The sequence below is a fragment of the Aedes albopictus genome, chromosome 1 (assembly GCF_035046485.1).
Source record: "Aedes albopictus strain Foshan chromosome 1, AalbF5, whole genome shotgun sequence".
Taxonomy (NCBI): Eukaryota; Metazoa; Arthropoda; class Insecta; order Diptera; family Culicidae; genus Aedes; species Aedes albopictus.
The window spans coordinates 81,606,944-81,628,678 of record NC_085136.1 but is presented as its reverse complement, the minus strand read 5'-3'; the positions used below and the strand labels follow the sequence as shown (position 1 = coordinate 81,628,678).

Genomic DNA, 21,735 nt, shown 5'->3' with positions numbered 1-21,735 from the left:
TAGTGTGGCCAGCAAAAAAACACCCGTAGAATGCCGGCAGGGTACCCGGGTACCCACGAAACTGAAATGATCATATCTCCGTCAATCTTCCACCGATTTTATTTTTTTTTTTTTGCTCATTCAGCTCACAAACTCATTATCTATCGATATAGTATTTGGTTAGACCGGTCCGATCACCGTGGGTGCCGCGAAATCCGGATTTCCGGGCTTATGTTTTTATACAAAACAATGCTTGGAATTTTCGGTAGGATAATGGCAATATCGGTATAAATCATCCTAAAATTGCTTCACCATTTAGAATCTGACCAGCCTGCGATCATAAAACGTGTTGACTATATAGCTGCGATTTTGGATCAGGCTTTCTGTGAAGCCATGGCTGGCAATGGCCACTATACGGTATCCTAGGCTCAACAATGTGGGATTTAATATGGTATAAGAACATGCTCCCGAAAATCCGGATTTTCCAAAAACTACAGTCATCAGATCGGCGCAATCACATATTTTATAGATAGATAATGAGTTTCTGAGTTAAATGAGCCAAAAAAAATTGAAATCGGTGAAAAATTGATGGAAATATGATCATTTCAGTTTCGTGGGTACCCGGGTACCCTGCCGGTATTCCACGTAATAAAAAAAAATCAGCGGCCCCTCCCCCGACCCTCCTCACTAGGAAAATTCGGTCTACGATCTGGCAGAGTTTCAAGATCCTACTCTCAATAATCATAAAAATATCGAGAACTGAAATCGAAAAAGGTACCCGGGTACTTTGCTGGCCACATAAGGGTTAAGCAATCAAAGGGTAAATTGGTCAATTAAAATAGAATATAACGACTCGTTTCGTTTTACCAAATCTAATTTGATAGATTTAAGCATTTTATGTTAGTAAGTAAACTTTCATGTAACTTTTTGAGGGTGACTTGTATGGGAAATATCGTACCTTAACCTTACATAAATCGCTTAAAGCCATCAAATTCAGTACATGTTAATTGGCCAACTAACTTTTTGATTGCTATAAAAAAAAAATCATGCTTAATGGCTTGCAATAAAAAAAGCCCAAAATCCAGAAAATTTCTTCAAGGATTCCTCCAGGAACTCTTTCAAGAATTCCTCCAGGGATTCTTCATCGGATTCTTTCAGGGATTGCTCGAGGAATTCCTCCAGGAATTTCTTTAGGTATTCTTTCAGATTCTTCCAGATTCATCTAGAGTTCCTACAGCTATTGCTCCAGGGATTCCTCCAGGAATTGCTCCATAAAATCCTCCAGCAGTTCCTGAGGAAATTTCTGGAGGAATCCTTGAAAGAATTTCTGGAGGAATCCCTGGAGGTATTCCTGGTTGAATCTCTGGAGGAATCTCTGAAGGAGTCTCTGGAGGAATCCCTGCAGGAATCCCTGGAGGATTTCTTTGATAATTTCCTGAAGACATTCTTAGCGAAATTCCTGAAAGATTCCCTGCAGGATTTCTTGGAGGAATCTCTGGAGGAATCTATGGAAGAATTCCTGGAGGAATTCTTGGAGGACTTCCTGGAGGAATTCTTGGAGGAATTCGTGAAGAAATTCCTGTAGAATTCCATGGAGAAATTTCTGGAGGAGCTCCTGGAGGAACTCCTGGAGGAATATCGAAGGAATTCCTGGACGAATCCTTGGAGGAACATCGGAAAGAATTCCTGGAGAAATCCCTGAAGAAATTCCTGCAAGAATTCCTGGAGGAATTCCTGGAGGAATCCATTAAGGAATTTTTGAAGGACTCTCTGGAGGAAATCCCAGGAGGATTTCTTAGAGGAAAATTATTACGAAAAAATAATGGACAACAAATGCAAATGCATATTTAAATAAAACATCTAATAGTGGAACATTACAAATTCGTAATAAACCAGGACATCACAAATAGACAAAAATAACACAAAACATATATTTTTGCCATGTTCCCTAATGGATAACAATTTCCGAACACAGGATGACGAGGTTTCATAAATATTGTTGGTCCATCAGTCAATCCTGTAATCGTATTTTCTCTGGCAGCATTGGCGTATCTAGAATTTTTTCCCAGGGGGTGCCTAGGGGGTGCCAGTTTCAGTGGCTTCTAGGTTATTTTGCTTTTTTTTTGTAAAAGGAAGTACCGATCCACCCTCAATTTCTTAGTACAATGATATATTGCGTCGCGGAAAAATAAATAGAACGTAAATTTAAACGCGCTATATTTTAAAGAACTGTTTTTTTTTTTTTTGGAAAATCCATACCGTTGTGCTGATGTGAGGTTTGGAAACCTGATAACTTGATTCATATAATACATGGAATTTGTATTTTAGAAATTGTTTTGCAATTTAGGGGCTGTCCATAAACCACGTGGTCATTTTTTTGGGACTTCTCAAACCCCCAGACCCCCGCCCCCGTGGTCATTAGTCCATACAAAATTATTTATTCGTCCATACAAAATGGTCATTGGCCGAAGCCCCCCCCCCCCCCCCTCATGACCACGTGGTTTATGGACCGCCCCTTATTTCAATTAAGACTTCTTTTGCAAATCTCTCAGAAATTCCTTTGGATTTGGCAAATTTCTTCGGAAATATCTTTGGATCCCCTTCGGCAATTTCTTTAAGAATTTATTTGGTAATATGTTTAGAAATTGACACTACCCGAGTAGAGGAAAAGAGCTCAATAATAGCATATTTTGATATGGAGATCAAAAAGTGATATGCGTTTGATTGACATAAGAGATAAAAGATCTAAAAATAAAATCAAAAATTTACTCCTGGAACATCATCATCAAATCATATTTAGATTTTGTAAGATCTAACCAATAGCAGCGAGCTATTCGTATGATCTTGAAATATCAAATTTTGATATTGTTCAGATGTTCCAGGAACATTTTTCAGATATTATTTTCAGATCTTTTATCTCTTATATCAATCAAACCAATATCATGTTTTGATCGTCAGTATTTTACCTCTACCCGGGTAAACACCTTTCACGCATCTTTTGAAAATTGTATCGGTAATAACTTTGAAAATTTATTGAGAAATTCTTTTATAAATCGCTCCAATAATTGTAATGAAAATTCTTCAGAAAATATCTTCTAGATTTCTTCTGAATTATTAAAGGAATTCCTGCAGCAGAGAGTTTTGCAATACCTTTGGCAATCCCGATATTACTTGCATTGAAAATTTATTTGGGAATTTTATCAGCAATTTCCTTGGAAATTTTGGTAATTTCGATTATTACTGTGGAAACTTCTTCGGTAATTCATTTGCAAATTGATTCGGCAAATTCCTTAAAGATTTCCTTCGAAAATTTATTTAAAAAAAAATCTTTGGTGGTTCAATTACTTTTGGAATTCTTTCAAAATTTTATTCAGGAACTCCTTTGATGATTTCGGAAAATTCTTTGAGGATTTCTACTATTTTTTTTTTTGTGAATGTTTGTGAAAATTTTTCAAGAATATATTTCGGCAATTTATTTTGAGATTGCATTTAGCCAATTAAAAAAAGGCCTTGATGTTTTCTTTTGGAATTCCACGGGTAATGAATTCCTTTGCAACTACTTTGAAAGATTTTTTTTATCTGTATTAACGAGATTTTGAGCACTTTTTTTAATTTCTGTGGTAGTTTCATTGGAATTTAATTTATTTTATTTCTTTAGTTATTTTTATAATTTCAATAGCTATTCTTCTGAAATTATTTTAGTAATTTTTTCCAGTTGTTTTGCAAATTTCTTAGGCAATTTCATCGTGGTTACTTTTGCAATTCTTTGTGATTTAATTCTAGTTATATCTACTGTTTCCGAAAATTGCTGAATTGAAAAATCAGAAATTCTAAACTGGGCTTGCTTGAAGAAAATTCTATGAAATTCACGGAAAACTTCCCGACAAATTCCAAAATAAATTACTGGAAAAATTTCCATCAAAATTACCTTAGAACTTTCGAAAATGTGGAGTGGACCTGGTGTGATGGTTAGATCACTTGACTATCACGCCGTGGACCTGGGATCGAATCCCACTCCCGACAAACTCACAAAACAATATGAGTTCTTCCTTCGGAAGGGAAGTAAAGCATGGGTCCCGAGATGAACTCTTCGTTTCTGGACGTGTACGAACAACGTACGAAAATCAACGCAATCAGTCGGACATTGTCCTGTAGATGGGCTAGATCACGCCCGAAATCGGCAATTTTAACCTTTTTTTGGTGATTGTAGAAACGATAAGTGTTATGTCTTGTCTCATGTCGCGTCTCGTGTGTGATGCTGAAGGAACTTGCAAAGCGAACACGGAGTCGTGGGTTCGAATCCCACCCATCTCTCAATTTGTCAATTAGCTATAATCTGTGCCTTCTAACTAATTATAAGTTTTGCCCGTACATCCCCAAACGATTTCACTAGAGATTTTTTTAGTAATACCTCCTGGAATTTCTCTGGAAATTCCAACTATTCCCGAAATTCGTTTAGGGAATCCTCTAGAGATTTATATTGGAATTTCTTCAGCTGGAATTCCTTGAAGAAGACCAGGCGGAGTTCCAGGAGTGATATCATGATTAATTTCTAGAGCAATACATGATTAAAAACTCTAGAGGATCTCCTGGATGAGTCTTAAGAAAAATCCCTGGAAGAATCAAAGGCATTTCTGAAAGTATCCAAGGAAAATTGCCTAGAAGAATCCCAGCGAGAATACCAGAAGAAATCTATAGAGGGATTCCTGCAGGTATCACAATGAGAATTTCTGGAGGAGACCTAGGAGGCATTGCTGACACATTAGAGGCAGCAGAAATCGCTTATGGAATCCCAGGAGGAGTTCCTGGATGAAAGTCAAGAGGGGTTCCTGGAGGAATCCAATGACAAATATTTGGAGAAATCCCCGGAAAACATCCTTCAAGATTTCCAGGAAGAAACGCTGAAGGCAATGCTCCTATGAAGATTGCCTTGAATAATCCCAGCAAGTTTTTGGAGGAATCCCTGGAGAAATTCTTAGAAGAATCCCCAGAAGAATTCCGTGAGGTATTTCAGTAAGTATTTCAGGAGGAGTCCTAGGAGGAATTGCTGGAAGAACCACAGCAGGAATCAGCAAGAATCTTGAGAAATCCAGCTGAAATTCCTGGAGAAAGATCATGAGAAGCTTATGAGAGAATCCTTGGTTAAAAATTCCTGGAGGAATCACCGGAGAGCTTCTGAAGAAATCACAGGAAAAATCTCAAGAGGTATTATTTGCAGGATTCTGGGATGTATCATTGTAGAAATCACATCATAAATCCAAGGAGTAATTGCTGGAGGAAACTACACAGGAAATGCCTGGGAGATTCCAAGGGGAAATCCTTGGAATACCTAGAGAAGTCCCTGCAAGAACCGGTAGAAGTATTTTGAAAGAATTTATAACGAAGGCCCTGCTTGAATCGCAGAAGGAATTTCTGAAGGAATCTTAGGAAGATTTTCCGGAAGAATTTCAGCCACAATGCTAGGATAAATTCGTATAGGAATCACTAGAAGAATTTCTGGACGTATTCAAGTAAGAATTTATGGAGGAATTGCAGGAAGAATCGCAGGAAAACTTGTTTGAGGCATCCTTGAAGGAGTTTATGCAGAAATTTCTGGAGGAATCTTTGGATAAAATCTCTGAAGGAATTCCTGGATGAGTGCTTGGAGAAATCCATGGTAGAACAATCAAAGAAATTTCTGCAAGAATTCCAGGAAGTTTGCCATGAAAGATCCCGGCAAAAAAGCCAGGAGAAAGCTCTAGAAGAATCCGTAGCATAATTTCTAAAGTTCTACAGTATGACCCATAAAAAATGCGACATTCCATTTTTTGCGGTATTTGATGATTTTTAATGAAATAATTCTAATGAATTAAACTTTTTTGGATTAGGATACAATAAGGAGGTCATTGTCATACAGGATCTCTGAATTTGTTGTCAAAATATTCATTGGTTACGTATATGGGATACCTTATAATTGTTAATAATTTCTAAATAAAATCAAGTTTTCCTCTAATTTTCAGAGCATAATGAACTAAGATAAAAACTTTTCAACACATGGAAACCATGAAGAAATATGTACTCTTTAATACACCCATGATTGAAAAATATTTTAAAAATAATTTCAAATGTTTAGGAAACAAAAACTAAAAAAGGTGCTACATATTAAAAACCGTATTTAAGATAAATTAATAAAAAAATTAATACTGTTTGAATATTTTTCAAAACATTTTTTTTGTCGATGAAGGCATATAAACCTACCTTTATGATAGGTACAAATACTAAGTACTTAAAAACAATTTCATGCTTAAAACATAATATTTTCTAAAAATTATCATTTGTCAAATAATTCAATTTTCAGAAAATGTCTCTTATTTTATAAGTTAATATTTTTTTCGTTCTTATCCGACGAATCAACGAACTCCTGAAGACCTTATCCAGCCATGAAAGTACTATTTTGAAAATAAAATTTGATTGAATGTGATTGAAAGCAATTGAAAGAAAATTATATCCTTAAAAAACGGCCTCTGGCGCGTGGACGATTTCGACATCCATATGTTCAACGTTATATTTCCAAAGGTATGTGCATGAAATCAGTCTATGTTCCTTTGCCATTATCAGATTGGTGGCTCTACTATACTATCCAATAGATACATGCGAGGTTAATCAGTTCGAGGTAGGGGAACGATGACTTTGAAAACTGTCGCATTTTTTTATGGGTCATACTGTACAGTTAGAATTTCTGGAGGAAGAATAGCTGGAATAACCGCAGGAATAGCTTGAGGAGGAATCCCAGCTGGAATATCTGGAGGAATTCTTAGAATCAGGAATACCGGGGGTATCCTAAAAGTAGTTCCCCTAAAAATGCCTGGAGGATGCCTGGAAATCTCAGGAGGATTTCCCGAAAGTATTGCATCAAGTAAGTATGCCAGGAGAATTCCCTAGAAGTATTTCTGAAGGAGTTCTAATGAGGATTGCTTTAAGAACTCCAGCTGGAATTCATGGAGGAAGGGCAATAGAAGTTCTTGGAGAAATCTTCTGTGGAATTTCTGAAAGAAACTCTGGAGGAAGTCCTGGATTAATCCTTGAAGAAATCTCTGGAAGAATCACCGAAGGTATTTTTAGAAAAATTGAAGGGAGATTTTCCGGAAGAATTTCTGGAACTTCCCTAGTAGGATACCTGAAGGTACCATATTGAGAATTTTTGAAGGAGTTCAAAGAGAAATTGCTGCAAGAATCGTAGCAGGAGTTGCTTGAATTCCCGGAGGAATACCAATATAAGCTCCGGGAGGAATTCCATGAGAAATTTCTGGAAGAATATCTGAATAAAATCTCTGAAGGAATTCCTGAAAGAATCACCGGAGAAACTTCTGAAAGGATCCCAAGAAGATTGTCTTGAATAATCCCGCAAGAAATTCTTGAAGGAATCCCAATAGATTTTTTTAAAGGAATCCCTAGAAAAATTCCGAGAATTTCCTAAGAAATCCTAGGGGAAAATGCTGGACCAATCTCTGCAGAAATTTCTAGCACAGACAAACAGACGTAACACCTTGAACGATTTTCATGAAAATCCATCGCCCAGCTCACACTACCATCACCTGGTGGAAAAGTTGCACGAACCACTGTGTTGTGCCATATCGTCAATAGAAGGCGCTAGTGTGAAACGTCAAACGCATAGAAAAACGATGCGCGCGCCTCTGGTTGTGAAAGCCACAACTATGAAAATTTAAAATGATCGTTAAAAGCGTGGTCGATGGACATTTCGCAAGTGTTACGTCTGTTTGTCTGTGTTTCTAGTATGTACAGCCAAAATGTTTGGGATAGGCAACTTTTTTTTCTCCCACAATAAAGTTCAACATGCTATAATTTTTCATAGAGTGTATCGAAAAATCTCAAATTTTGACTGTTTGTCAACCTATTATATGTGCATCATTGGTACAAATTTGGGCTCAATTGATCAATCTTCCACAATCCATAAGAAAACCTAGACAAATCACTGTATAAATAGATAGAGGTATTTCTGGAGAAATTCGTAGAGAGTCTGTTGATTCTGACCAATAGGCGAAAAACATATCTAAAGGTCCAATCTGCAAAAGAGAGGCTCTCTTTGTTCCGATTCTCTTTAAATTATTACGATGTCACTGTGAACATTTTGACAATTTGTGATGTAAAGATCGGCAAAGGATTATTTAATCTACCTTCCGATGCAAGAACTAAATCAAATTTTATAAATACAAGCATGTTATAATCGAAAGAGAGGTGACTTAAAGAGAGTCTCTCATATGCACTTAGGACCTATAGGATTGTTTGGCCTGAATATCCTAAACGCCAAAACGTACAACAAGTATTTAAGTAATTCTGAGTGTGCTTAAGTTTTGTTGAAATATGCCATTAATAAATATTAGAATTATTGTGTTAAGTTGTAAATTTTAGGTGTCTGTCAAGAAAAGATTCTAGGGGGTGCCAAATTTGTTCTAGGGGGTGCCAGGCACCCCTGGAACCCCCCCTAGCTACGCCAATGTCTGGCAGGTTGCCTTTTGTTCGCAGCATTAGTTGTTTTTAAAGCTTGAGTTTTGTCTAGGAATTTCTAATCCTAGGACACATCCTGATTCGAGTTTCAATACAAGACCTTTACGTTTTGATGACCCTGTTAGGCAACGATTCCGTTATCTGGTAGTTGGTTTTTGCTCGAAATGATCTAAATGTAGGCCATCAATATGAGACTGATGCGATCTTATGACGCTCTATTACGTCAGAGCACTACAAATGTGAAATGCACAAGGGGCAAAATTAACAAGTTAAACTAGCACGTTTATCACAAAAATAAAACTTGTAATAATATCTGGAGGAACTACTGGAGGAATATCGAAGGAATTCCTGGAGGAATCCTTGGAGGATCACCGGAAAGAAATCCTGGAGAAATCCCTGAAGAATTTCCTGGGAGTATGCCTATGAGAATTCCTGGAGGAATCCTTTGAGGAATTTTTGAAGGACTCTCTGGAGGAATTCCCGAGGAATCCCTGGAGGATTTCTAGGAGGAATATCCGGAGGAATTCCTGGAGGAGTTCTTGGAGGAATCCCTTAGAGCATTCCTGATGGAATCCTCGGATGAATTCCTGGAATAGTCCCTGGAGGAACCCCGAAGGAATTCTTGGAGGAATCCCTGAAGAAATTCCTGGAGGTATCTTTGGAGGAATTTCTGGAGGAACCCCTGGAGAAATCCTTGAAGGAATCCTCAGATAAATTCCTGAGTAAATCCCTGGATGAATCTCTTCAGATTCCCTGAAAGAATGTCTGTAAGAATTCCTGGGGGTACCTTTGGAAGAATTCCTGGAGGAATCCCTGAAGTAATTCCTCCAGGAAGAATTTCAGGAGATATCCCTGAAATAATTCCTGGAGTAATCCCTGAAGGAATTCCTGGGGGAATCCTTGAAGAAATTTCTGTAGGAAACCTTGGAAGAATGTCTGTGAGAATTCTTGGAGGTATCTTTGGAGGAACTCCTGGAGCAACCCCTGGAAGAATTCCTGGAAGTATCCTTGGAGGAATCCCTAGAACGAATTCCCGGAGGAATCCCTGGAGGAATCTTTGAAGGAATACTTAGATGAATTCCTGAGTAGATCCCTGGAGGAATTCCTGGAGGAATATGTGGAGAAATCCAGGAGAATTTCTGGAAGAAATCCTGGAAAAATCGAAGGAAGAATCCTTTTATGAATTCCTGAATTAATTTCTGCAGGAATTCCTGAAGTAATCACTAGAGACAATTCTGAACGAATTCCTGGAGGAATCATTGGAGGAATTCCTGCAGGAATACCTGGAGGAATTAATGGAGGAATCATTGGAGGAATTAATAAAGGAATTCCTTGGGGAATTCTTTGAGGAATTCTTGGAGGAATTTCTGGAGGAGTTCCCGGAGGAATTCCTGAAGGAATTCCTGGAGGATTTTTGGAGCAATTATTGAAAGAATCCTTGGAGGATTTCTGGGAGGTACTATGAAGAAATTCCTGAAGGGATTCTTGGAGGAATTCCTGAAGGAATTTCTGTAGGAATGCTTGGAAAAATTATTGGAGGAATCTCTGAAGGAATCCCTGGACTAAATTCTTGGAGAAATCGAGAAGGAAATCCTGAAGGAATCCTTAGAGAAACGTCTGGAGGAATCTCTGGAGAATTTCCTGCAGGAATCTCTGGAGGAACGTCTGGAAGAATTTCTGAAGGAATCCCTGGGGGAATCTCTGGAGGAATCCCTGGAAGAATGTTTGTGAGAATATCTGAGGGAGAAATCTATAGAGGAATTCCTGGAGGAATCCCTGGGAGAATCCCTGGAGAAATTTTGTGGAGGAATCTCTGGAGGAATTCCTGAATGAATCCCTTTCTTAGAGGAATCCTTCCAGGAATTTTTGGAGGAATTTTTGAAAGAATCCCTGGAAGATTTCTAGGAGGTACTCTGGAGAAATTTCTGGAGAAAATCTTGGGGGAAGGAATCCTTAGAAAAATTCCTGGAGGAATTTTTGGATGAATCTCTGCAAGACTCTCTGAAGGAACCCCTGGAAGATGATGACATTATCTCGATTTTTTTTTTGTTGTAGCTTAAACGGAAGCTGAATTTGTTGCGTATTTTTCAACTCGTGAATAATAAATTATTACTAACTCGAAATCGAAACTTTTTGATGATACATTTTCAGCTTTGCAGTGTTTACCATCTGGAAGTTACCGCTTGAAAATCACAGTGCAAGGCTTTGAAATCTCCAAACTCGTGGTGCACGATTTTTGTCCTATTCTGTTCAAGTTATGACAAACCTATGGGACAAAAATCTTGCAGGAACTGTCACATGAAAAATCCAAAGAAATTTTCGAAAAAAAATTACTGAGAAATTTCTAATTGAATTGCCAGAGAATTTCCATAGAAGTTGCCAAAAAGTACAGGAAAAGTGCAGAAAGTATCTATGAGAATTGCCAAAGCAATTCCTGAAGAAATTTCGGAAAAAGTTTCAAAGGAATTTGTCAAAGAAATTCCCATAGAAATTTTCTCAAGAATTCACAAAAAAATGTTTTGAAGGACCTCTGAATGAATATGCTGACGGTATTTCTAAAAGAATTCTTGAAAGAATTGGTCAATAAATTTAACAATAATTGTCGAACAAGCCCTGATTTAGCAAACACCGTTTATAAGAAAAACCATGAACGGAGAAACTCGTTTTTGAAGTTCGCTGTTTCCACGGTAGCTCCTACACTAAGAATTTCTGAAAAGTAAAAATTCATTGTATTTTTTTCATAAATCATGCCCAATGGTTGGTACTACAAGAAGTCCTAAACGAAACAAAGCACTCACAATAAAATCTCGATTTTTTACATTTGTTACATAGTATCCTTTATAAAGTAAGGCTTCAATTAATTCGGTTATGACTGTAAACGATTCCTTTGGTAATTCTTTTGTGAATTCTTTCGGTATTCTTTTTTTTTTTTTCTTAACCTAATTTACAGCTCTATTGTCCACTGGGGCACTACGTGAGCAATTTCAATTGACAGCTGCACTTACATTTTGTACAGCGCCTAGATTCTATTCTACTTTATCGAACTGGTTGCTTTTCTGCTGTTTTCACCTTTTCTACTTTATACCTAGTAGAATGATGAGCACAAGGTTGGTGATGGATGGCCGTTGTTCCTTTCCAGTCCGATTGGGGGTCCATTATGAGTAGCAGTTCGCCGATGTCCAGGTATCCGGGTCCGTTTGAGCCACGGGGTTCAGAAGAGGGTCAGTGTCAGTTGTTCTAGGGGAAAAGCAACTGACGAAAAATCGCAAGTGCCGGGGCTGGGAATCAAACCCATGACCATCCGCATATGAAGCGAACGTGTGACCAACTACGCCACGGGCGCCGGCTTCCGGCTTTCGGTATTCTTGATAGAATTTCTTTGTGTACTTGTTCGATAAATTCCTTTGTAAATTTCTCTGGAAATACATTTAAATTTTTTTTCTCTAAAATCTTTGGAACATCTTAGTATTTTTTCTTAGGATTTTTTTTAATTCCGTTGGATGCTAAACTCTTTTTGAATTCCTTCGGCAAGATTTTTTTTGAGAATTTCTTCAATAGTTCCATTCGAAATTGTATGGCGATTCCCTTGGAAGTTTCTTTGGAAACTCAAACGGAAATCATGTCAGCGATTTCTTAAATAATATCATTCCTAATTCCTACAGCAATTGTGTTTGGATGTTCCTCTAAAAATTGCTTTTGTAGTTAGTTTGTGAATTCCTTTGGCCATTCTTTAGGAAATCAATCAAAAATTTTTTCTATACATCCAAAAAATTTCAATTTGAAATGTTGAAAAAAAAATTCAAAGAAATATGAAAACCATCGCAGTTTCCAAAATAATTGAATAAGTTTCGAATTGCCGTATTATTTTCTAAGATTCGCCAAAGTAATTTACAAAAAAAAACTGAATGAGGAATTTACTTAGAAGTCTTCGAGAAATTTACAAAGCAACTCAATTTTAAGAGGAATTCCCAAAGGGAACCTAGTTAATTTCCAAAAGAATGGCTGAAGTTTTTTTTTTTGAGAAATTTACAAAGCGATCTAGAAGAAATTTTCTACATGAAATTGCCGAAGAAACTCTCATAGAGACAACAAAAAAAAAATCCCACATTGAATCGCCAAAAAAAAATGCCTGAGAGAGTTCAAGAGAATTGTTCAAGAACATCCTGAAGAAAGTTTCAAAGCATGCTGCAAAGGCTCTCATAGAAATTATATAATGAACTTTCAATGAAATAGCCAAAAGATTCAATCACACAGCCTTTTCTAAATAATTTACCAGACACATTTCCGATGGAATTCCTCAAAGAGTTTCCGGAAGATCTGCTGAATCAATACAACTAAAAAAAATGTTGGAACAGTTTAAAAAATCTTGTTAAGCTCCCGAGGAAAAATTGAAGAATATCCTGTTCGAAATTCTTGAATCATTGCCAAATAAACTACTAAACGAATTATCGAATCAGTTCACAAAGTTTCTAAAATAATGTCCCAAAAAATCTCAAACTCAATGCAATTTTCAAAAGCATTACTGAAGGATTTCCTAGAGGAATTAGGCCTATCTTTGATTTCGGTCGATGTTTTGGAGTGTTTTCGGTCATTTGTGTGCGGCACATTCCTTCTGTTATTTCTTTAAGAATTGCTTCGGTAATCATTTGAGAATTCATGTGCCAATTTATCTATTAATTTTAACGGCATTGTTTTCGAAAACCCTTCCAAAACTCCTTGTAACTTTCAAAGGCAGTCCTCTGAAAATTCGTGGCCTATTTTTTTTTTTGAAAATTATGCAGGCAATTATTGAAGGATTTTTACACTATTCCGTTTGCATATTCTTTAGGAATTCTTACGACAATTTTTTTTTAACTTTTTTCAGGAATGATTGGAAAGAGCAACTCTTTTAGAAATTTAAAAAAATTCAACTTGAATTGTTGAAAGAATTTGATAAGAATTTCAAAAAAAATAGATTACCAAAAGATTGCCTTACGGAATTCCCAAAGAGATGAAATTCATTGGCGAAAACTTGCCAAAATAAAAAAAAAACATTTTTAAGAGAAGCTGAATATTTTTTTATAGAAATTGAATGTGAGATCCTCAAAAAAAAAAAATTCCAACACAATACCTGTAGGCATTTCAAAAACTTTTTCAATGGAAATGGTCGAACGAATTCTCAAAAAAATATCGCAAATGTCTACAAAGTAGTCGAAGAAATTGTTATTGATGTTTTCAAAAGAATTCACAAAAAAATTTGTGAAATTTCTCAAAGAAGTTTGAGTAACAATTCTCTAAGGATATGTAGGAGAAATTAAAACTAAAATGCTTCAGGAATTTATGAAGGAGTTGCTAGGTAAGTTTGAAAAGACCATACCAGCGGAGTTTTCAAAAGCTTGTCTGCCAAAGGCATCCTCAAAGGAATTTTTGAAGATATTTTTCGAAGAAATTCATGAAAACAATCTTAAAGAAATTAGCCGCAGGAACCCCCAAAAGAAATAACCAATCGTTCCAATGTACTTTGACATTTGACATTTTGACCAGCGACGTCTTTCAGGATGCTGTTCAAAATATGGGGGTGGACTTGAACAGGCCTTGGTAAGTCGGTCGAAGAATTCCTCCAGGAATTTTCTTTGAGATTTCTTCAGCAGCTTTTCAAAAAATTAGATAATTCAGTAACAAATTTTGAAAACGACGTATAATCAATGCTACACCATTGATTATACGTCGTTTTCAAAATTTGTTACTGAATTCTAGTAATTAGATGATTCTTCTTTGAGGTAAATCATGGGTTTTTCCAGGTTTTTTCTGGTATTTAGGTAAACTTTCAGAAATTCTTACTAGAATTCCTCTAGAGGTTCGTCTAGGTATTTCCCCATATACTCCATTGGATACCATGAAGAATCTCCAAGAGATTCCCTCCGGCATTTGTTTTAAAATTCCTCAACGAATTATTCCTTGGCATTTCTACAGAAATTGCACTAGAAAATTCTCAAGTGGTTTTTCTATATGTTTCTCCGAGGATCTCCCCTCATATCTTGAGAAATTAAACAACAAATCTCTTGAGATATTTCCAGGATTTCTTTCAGGGATTGCTCGTGAAGTTTCACTTGAGAAACTTCTCAAAAGTGTCAGTTAGAAATCTCTTCAAGGATTTCCTCGGAAACAACTCCAGAAATTCCTTGAGTTTTTTTTCAGAAATTTGTCCCTAAATTTCTCCAGAAATTTGTCCATAAATTTATGCAGAAATTCCAGAAGTTTCTTTCCAGAATTCTTTCGGAAGTTTCTCATAAAAATCTATAAGGAATTCCATCAGAGATGGCTCAGAGAATTCCTTCAGGATTATTCCAGGAATTCTTCCAGCGTTTACTTCAGAAATTGCTTCAGGGATGTTAGTAAAGGAATCCTTCCAGAAATCTTTCAAGAATTTCTTCAAGAAACTGCTCCATTCTCTGAAGGAATCTTTGATGGAATCCCAGGAGATATTTCTGATGGTATCGTAGGGGCAGTTTCCTTTGCAAAAAAAATCTATAGTATTTTTTTAAGGGTTATTTGATGAAAAAATCTACGAATATCTTTTCAAGAAATCCCTTGCAGGAATACTGAAATTCTTGGAATGCTGAAGGAGTGCCAGAAGATAATTCTAAAGAAATGCCTGTTAAAGTTTCAGAAGGAATCCATGGAAGAATTGCTAGAAAAAATCCCTTGGAACTTTTGATGAAATCGTTACTAATTAAAGTTACCCAAAATTCATGAGGATTGTAACAATAAAAAAAAACTCGTTCTACAGTAACGAAAATTATTTAACAGTACCGTAAACTGGGGTGTAGTTGATCAGTGGGGTGAACCTGATCACTCAATTACCCACGAATATCGACTTTCAAGGAAGTTACCATTCCATTTTAATGTTACGTCATTGGATTGCGAATGGTTTAAATAGAATTGTTGTTTTCCTTGAAAGTCGATATCCGCGGGTAACTGAGTGATCAGGTTCACCCTACTGATCAACTACACCCCAGTTTACGGTACCTAATTCCCATTTCCCAATCATCAATTGAAACCCAATGATTCAATTACTTCCTGATTGCTCTACCACACATTCAACAGGTTCATCACCTTCAACATCCGCAACAGCCTGGACTACACACCCCGAGCGCTGTACTGGGTAGGTGGAGAACTAACCGAAGCCGGCGAGCTCGAATGGACCGATGGAACGAAGCTACTGTTTGAGGTTTGCAATTGATTGCTCCTCTCCAATTGAATCGACTAATAACAATAAATCTCCCGTATTTGCCTTCCAGGGTTGGCTTCCCGGTCAGAAGCCGGAGCCGACACAACCACCGCAAGCTTCCACGTCGTCGTCGTCGTCATGCTTGGGACTCCAGTGGAAGATATCGCCCACGCCGATGATTTCGTCCGGTCTGCACTGGAGCACTCAGCAGTGCACGGCCAGGGGTGGCTACGTGTGCAAAAAGCCGCGTCCCACGGCCGACGAGAACATGGTCAAGAATCAGACTATTAGTGGGACGGAGGGGCGGCTGGATTCGCCCAGTCCGTACCCAGCTCACACGGATTATTGGGTTCGGTTGGTGGCTCCAGAGGGTACCCGAATTATCATCCAGTTTCAGAAGCTGGACATTGAATTCCAGGAAGAATGTCTGTACGATTACGTGAGTATTCAGAACTTCCAAATTGTGCCGAATGCGCCGTTGAACCCCGGGACCAATCCGCAACCGATGGCTATGTTCTGGGATGGCCGTACCGACGATAGCCTATTGTCGTCTGATTACCAGAACGAGCAGCCCTTTCGACCGCTGTTGACCGGAGACTACAGCTACGATCAGAAGACCTCGTCACTACCGAAGGACCGGAAGTTCTACCGCAAGCGATCGCTTCTGGCAAACGATGACATCCAGCAGAAGCTGCAGGACAACATCAAACTGCTGGAGAAGATTAACTCGAAGCTCAAGGACCGTAAGAAGCGGTTCCTCAGCTCGGACAACTACAAAACGGTGAAGAACAGCTCGCAGAGTATCACGTTAGAGTCCAATACGGCAGTGGAACCGGTCGTCGAAGAAACGGATCCGTCGTTCCTGCCGTACGTGCGGTGGTGTGGGACGCACGACTCCAACATGACGCGCTTCAACTTCATCTCGAGCCGGAATGAAGCGTTTCTGCGGTTTCACTCGGACTTCTCCGTGGGCGGCGGAGGTTACACGGCGACCTGGAGCACGGTAGACGTTTCAGGCTGTCCAGTGCAAACGATAACCTCGAGGGAAGGGACGATCAGCAGTCCGAACTATCCGCACTTCTTGCTGAACAACCTGGACTGTACGTACATCATTCAGGCTCCGTACGGGAAGAAGGTCTGGCTGGAGTTCACCTCGTTCGACGTCGCAGTGGATGCCATCGTGTACGTGGACATTTCGGAGGGACCGTTTGAGCCGTTCCGGGACGCGAGTCACATCAACGACGGGGTGTTCTTGAGCAAGGGTGAACGACTGGTGGTGCGGCTGAAGACAGGGACGCTTCCTCGGGGGAAAGGCTTCCATGCGACGTTCAAGACCAGTAAGTAGAGATTAGGTTGACGTCTTTGTAACGATGAATGTGACTGTTCAATGACTTTCCAGTGAGTTCAGCGGCGGAGCACAGGTCCATCCATCTGGGAAACAGGACGAACGGTAACATGTTCTACCTGAACTACCCGCAGTCGATGCCGTACGAGATTGACTTTACCCAACACCTGATAGCACCTCTGGGGGATGTGATACTGCTGGAACTCCATGGAGTGGGGTTCAGCGAACATGGATGCCACAAAAGTGGATTCATTGAGGTAAGTTTGCTTGTTTTCACATCTTCATGAACTTCAGCGAATCGCAATGCCAATTCACAGCCATTTTAATACCAATACTAGGCCAATCAAAGGCCATTTTAAAATCACTCCATGACCTACCCAAAACCAAATCAAAATCCAAACCATTCATAAAATCAATCTACTGTTTTTCAAAAAATCCATCGAAAACCTCTTCGAAGTAATATTACAGCCAATTCAAGACCAATTTAAAGCCTTTTTAAAACCAATCCAAAGCCACTTAAGAATAAGTTCAAAGCTTACCCACTTGCAAAGCCACAGCAAAATTGAAACCAAATTGAGATTGATTTGGAGCCACCTCAAAGTCAGAGCTTATACAAAGGCAAACCTAGACTATTTAAAGCCATTCAATGACCAATTTAGGGCCAATCCAAAGCCACTCTGAAAGCAATCCATATCATTAACAAAGTTATTCCCTAAACACTCCAAGGTCAATCCAGAGCAAGTTTAAGCCCAGTCAAACCGATTTTAAAATCAATGTAAGATCCAATTCAATCCAATCCAATCCAAATCCAATCCAAATCCAATTCAAATCCAATTCAAATCCAATCCAAACCCAATCCAAATCCAAATCCAATCCAAATCCAATCCAAATCCAATCCAAATCCAATCCAAATCCAATCCAAATCCAATCCAAATCCAATCCAAATCCAATCCAAATCCAATCCAAATCCAATCCAAATCCAATCCAAATCCAATCCAAATCCAATCCAAATCCAATCCAAATCCAATCCAAATCCAATCCAAATCCAATCCATTCCAAATCCAATCCAAATCCAATCCAAATCCAATCCTAATCCAATCCAAATCCAATCCAAATCCAATCCAAATCCAATCCAAATCCAATCCAAATCCAATCCAAATCCAATCCAAATCCAATCCAAATCCAATCCAAATCCAATCCAAATCCAATCCAAATCCAATCCAAATCCAATCCAAATCCAATCCAAATCCAATCCAAATCCAATCCAAATCCAATCCAAATCCAACCCAAATCCAATCCAAATCCAATCCAAATCCAATCCAAATCCAATTCAAATCCAATCCAAATCCAATCCAAATCCAATCCAAATCCAATCCAAATCCAATCCAAATCCAATCCAAATCCAATCCAAATCCAATCCAAATCCAATCCAAATCCAATCCAAATCCAATCCAAATCCAATCCAAATCCAATCCAAATCCAATCCAAATCCAATCCAAATCCAATCCAAATCCAATCCAAATCCAATCCAAATCCAATCCAAATCCAATCCAATCCAAATCCAATCCAAATCCAATCCAAATCCAATCCAAATCCAATCCAAATCCAATCCAAATCCAATCCAAATCCAATCCAAATCCAATCCAAATCCAATCCAAATCCAATCCAAATCCAATCCAAATCCAATCCAAATCCAATCCAAATCCAATCCAAATCCAATCCAAATCCAATCCAAATCCAATCCAAATCCAATCCAAATCCAATCCAAATCCAATCCAAATCCAATCCAAATCCAATCCAAATCCAATCCAAATCCAATCCAAATCCAATCCAAATCCAATCCAAATCCAATCCAAATCCAATCCAAATCCAATCCAAATCCAATCCAAATCCAATCCAATCCAAATCCAATCCAAATCCAATCCAAATCCAATCCAAATCCAATCCAAATCCAATCCAAATCCAATCCAAATCCAATCCAAATCCAATCCAAATCCAATCCAAATCCAATCCAAATCCAATCCAAATCCAATCCAAATCCAATCCAAATCCAATCCAAATCCAATCCAAATCCAATCCAAATCCAATCCAAATCCAATTCAAATCCAATCCAAATCCAATCCATATCCAATCCAAATCCAATCCAAATCCAACCCAAATCCAATCCAAATCCAATCCATATCCAATCCAAATCCAATCCATATCCAATCCAAATCCAATCCAATCCCAATCAGAATCCAAACCCAAATCCAACCCAAATCCAATCCAAATCCAATCCAATCCAAATCCAATCCAAATCCAATCCATATCCAATCCAAATCCAATCCAATCCCAATCCAAATCCATACCCAAATCCAACCCAAATCCAATCCAAATCCAATCCAATCCAAATCCAATCCAAATCCAATCCAAATCCAATCCAAATCCAATCCAAATCCAATCCAAATCCAATCCAAATCCAATCCAAATCCAATCCAAATCCAATCCAAATCCAATCCAAATCCAATCCAAATCCAATCCAAATCCAATCCAAATCCAATCCAAATCCAATCCAAATCCAACCCAAATCCAATCCAAATCCAATCCAAATCCAATCCAAATCCAATCCAAATCCAATCCAAATCCAATCCAAATCCAATCCAAATCCAATCCAAATCCAAATCCAATCTAAATTCTCATTGTCTCTTGTTTATTGCAGATCTTCGACAACTACGCAGACAAGAATGGAACGCTGTGGCACCTGTGTGAACTCAATCATCCGAACGCATCCGCCTCCAAGGCCTATTCGGCCGAGTACAAACTCATCGAGAACAACCTGGCCAAACCGGCTCCGATCTACATCACGTCCTACCTGAACACCCTGCACATCCGTCAGCGGAACGTCCAGGGTATGGGCATTCGGCTCAACGCCACCATCCGGCTTCAGAACGACATCGGCTACAAGATGAAACTGATCACCAACGAGGACGAGTGGGTCGAAAGCTGTAAGCCAAACCCGTGCCAATCCGGTGGCAAATGCTTCATGCAGAAGGACGATCGTGGCGTTTGCCAGTGCCGTGGTCACTTCACGGGTCGCTTCTGCGGGCTGACGATGTGCGAACTAGAGCCGTGCTACTTCGGCAAATGCGAATTGACACAATCCAGCTTCAAGTGCCACTGCCAGCCCGGCTATATGGGCAAACGGTGCGATGAAAAGCCGAAACCTTGCGAAGATAACCCTTGCGAGGGCCGAGGCGAGTGTCACCCGAAGAACGGGGGGTACTTCTGCCGGTGTCACGCCTGGTGGGAAGGACCCCGCTGCGAGAAACGAATGATGCATATCCCGTACAAGCCGCTGTCAGAACGGATGCTACAGGAACCGTTCTGGCTGGGTCTGATCACGGTATTTGTGGTGCTGGCCGTCATTGGACTGGTCTGGTGCGCCAAGCGACACTTCCCGGAGAAGATCGAGAAGCTTCTGGCCGATGAGGCGCATCGAAACAGACGTAGGATTCAATTTGAAGCGTTTATTAGAAATACTAATGATCCGTCTTCATTCCACAGCCACGAACTTCCCGCCACATCACCTGAATACGGCCCTTCGGGAGCAGCTCCAGGCAACGGCCGTCGGAACGGTCCCATCGTCAACGGCCACCACCCCTGCGACGCATCGGACCATCTTCGGACGTTTGGGTATTAGAAAACCATCCATATTGAGCCTCAGCAGCCCTCAGCAAGTTGGAGGGGCAACCGCTAGAACATTTTCATTAGATGATCTATTACGGCCCCCTCCTCGACGTAAGACAGACAAACATATGATTAATCTTACCTTTCTAAGCAAATCAAACCAAAAACCGATTCGACATGCAATCAGTTCAACTTAACCTCAAACTAACCTCTCAAGTCTCTCAAGCATTAACCAGTATTACTCTATCTCTACTAGTCCTTCCTCTTCCCACTCCTCTGAATTGGTTTTACTGAAATCTGAAACGACTGCCAAAAACTACAACATTTTTCTTGAAGTCTTTGCAGCTTTCAACGCATTTCATTCCTATCCTTCAGTGCGCTGTATCTACCATTTCTCCGCTGATAACCTTCATTCTTCCCTTTTGAACACGTACTTGTAGTTGATAGTAATCTTCCTTCATATCTACCCTATCCACCTGAAGAACGATTGAATATCTGCACAAAGTGTTGTGATCCGACTACTGGATATTGGCTTCCGAATTTCTTCCTGCTTCCGTCGAAGCATTCCACCTATCCTGTATTAAGTGTGTGTTTTAGATGTGGCTTAAACCTCTCCCGACACAACAACGCTGAGAGAAGCAACACCAGTGTGCTGTTTGTTCCATATGAATGTCCTATCCAAATGTTTCACCGGCACCAGAATAGAAAAGCAAATGTTGTAAACAGCCATTGTAGAAGTTTCAAAGCACCTTATGACCATAGATTGATGACACTACTGTTTTCTCTGCAATAAGTTCTCGTACTCCTACCACTATCGACGAAGCCCAGTTCTAGCACCGTTGATGCCCTTAACATCCCTAATACTACGTCGTACTTAGTCTGGAGACTACTCAAATACCAATAAGATAGCTAATAAGATCCTTCGGAAAATCCTTAAGATATTCCTCTTGGAATTTTTCTGGGAATTCCTCTGTGAATTCCTCTGGGCATTCTTCTGGGAATTGCTTTGGCAACTCCTCTGGAAATTCCA

The 21,735-nt window shown here is 39.1% G+C and overlaps 1 protein-coding gene across 1 annotated transcript in view; it reads left to right on the top strand.

Annotated features, from left to right (window-relative positions):
• Positions 1-21,735, top strand: part of LOC109407380 (uncharacterized) — a 136,361-nt gene that overhangs the window by 76,219 nt on the left and 38,407 nt on the right. The window contains exons 9-13 of the mRNA XM_062844906.1: positions 15,571-15,694; positions 15,765-17,031; positions 17,094-17,296; positions 19,738-20,524; positions 20,583-20,816. Of these exons, the coding sequence (XP_062700890.1) occupies positions 15,571-15,694; positions 15,765-17,031; positions 17,094-17,296; positions 19,738-20,524; positions 20,583-20,816 (2,615 nt within the window). The remainder of the gene's footprint in view (positions 1-15,570; positions 15,695-15,764; positions 17,032-17,093; positions 17,297-19,737; positions 20,525-20,582; positions 20,817-21,735) is intronic.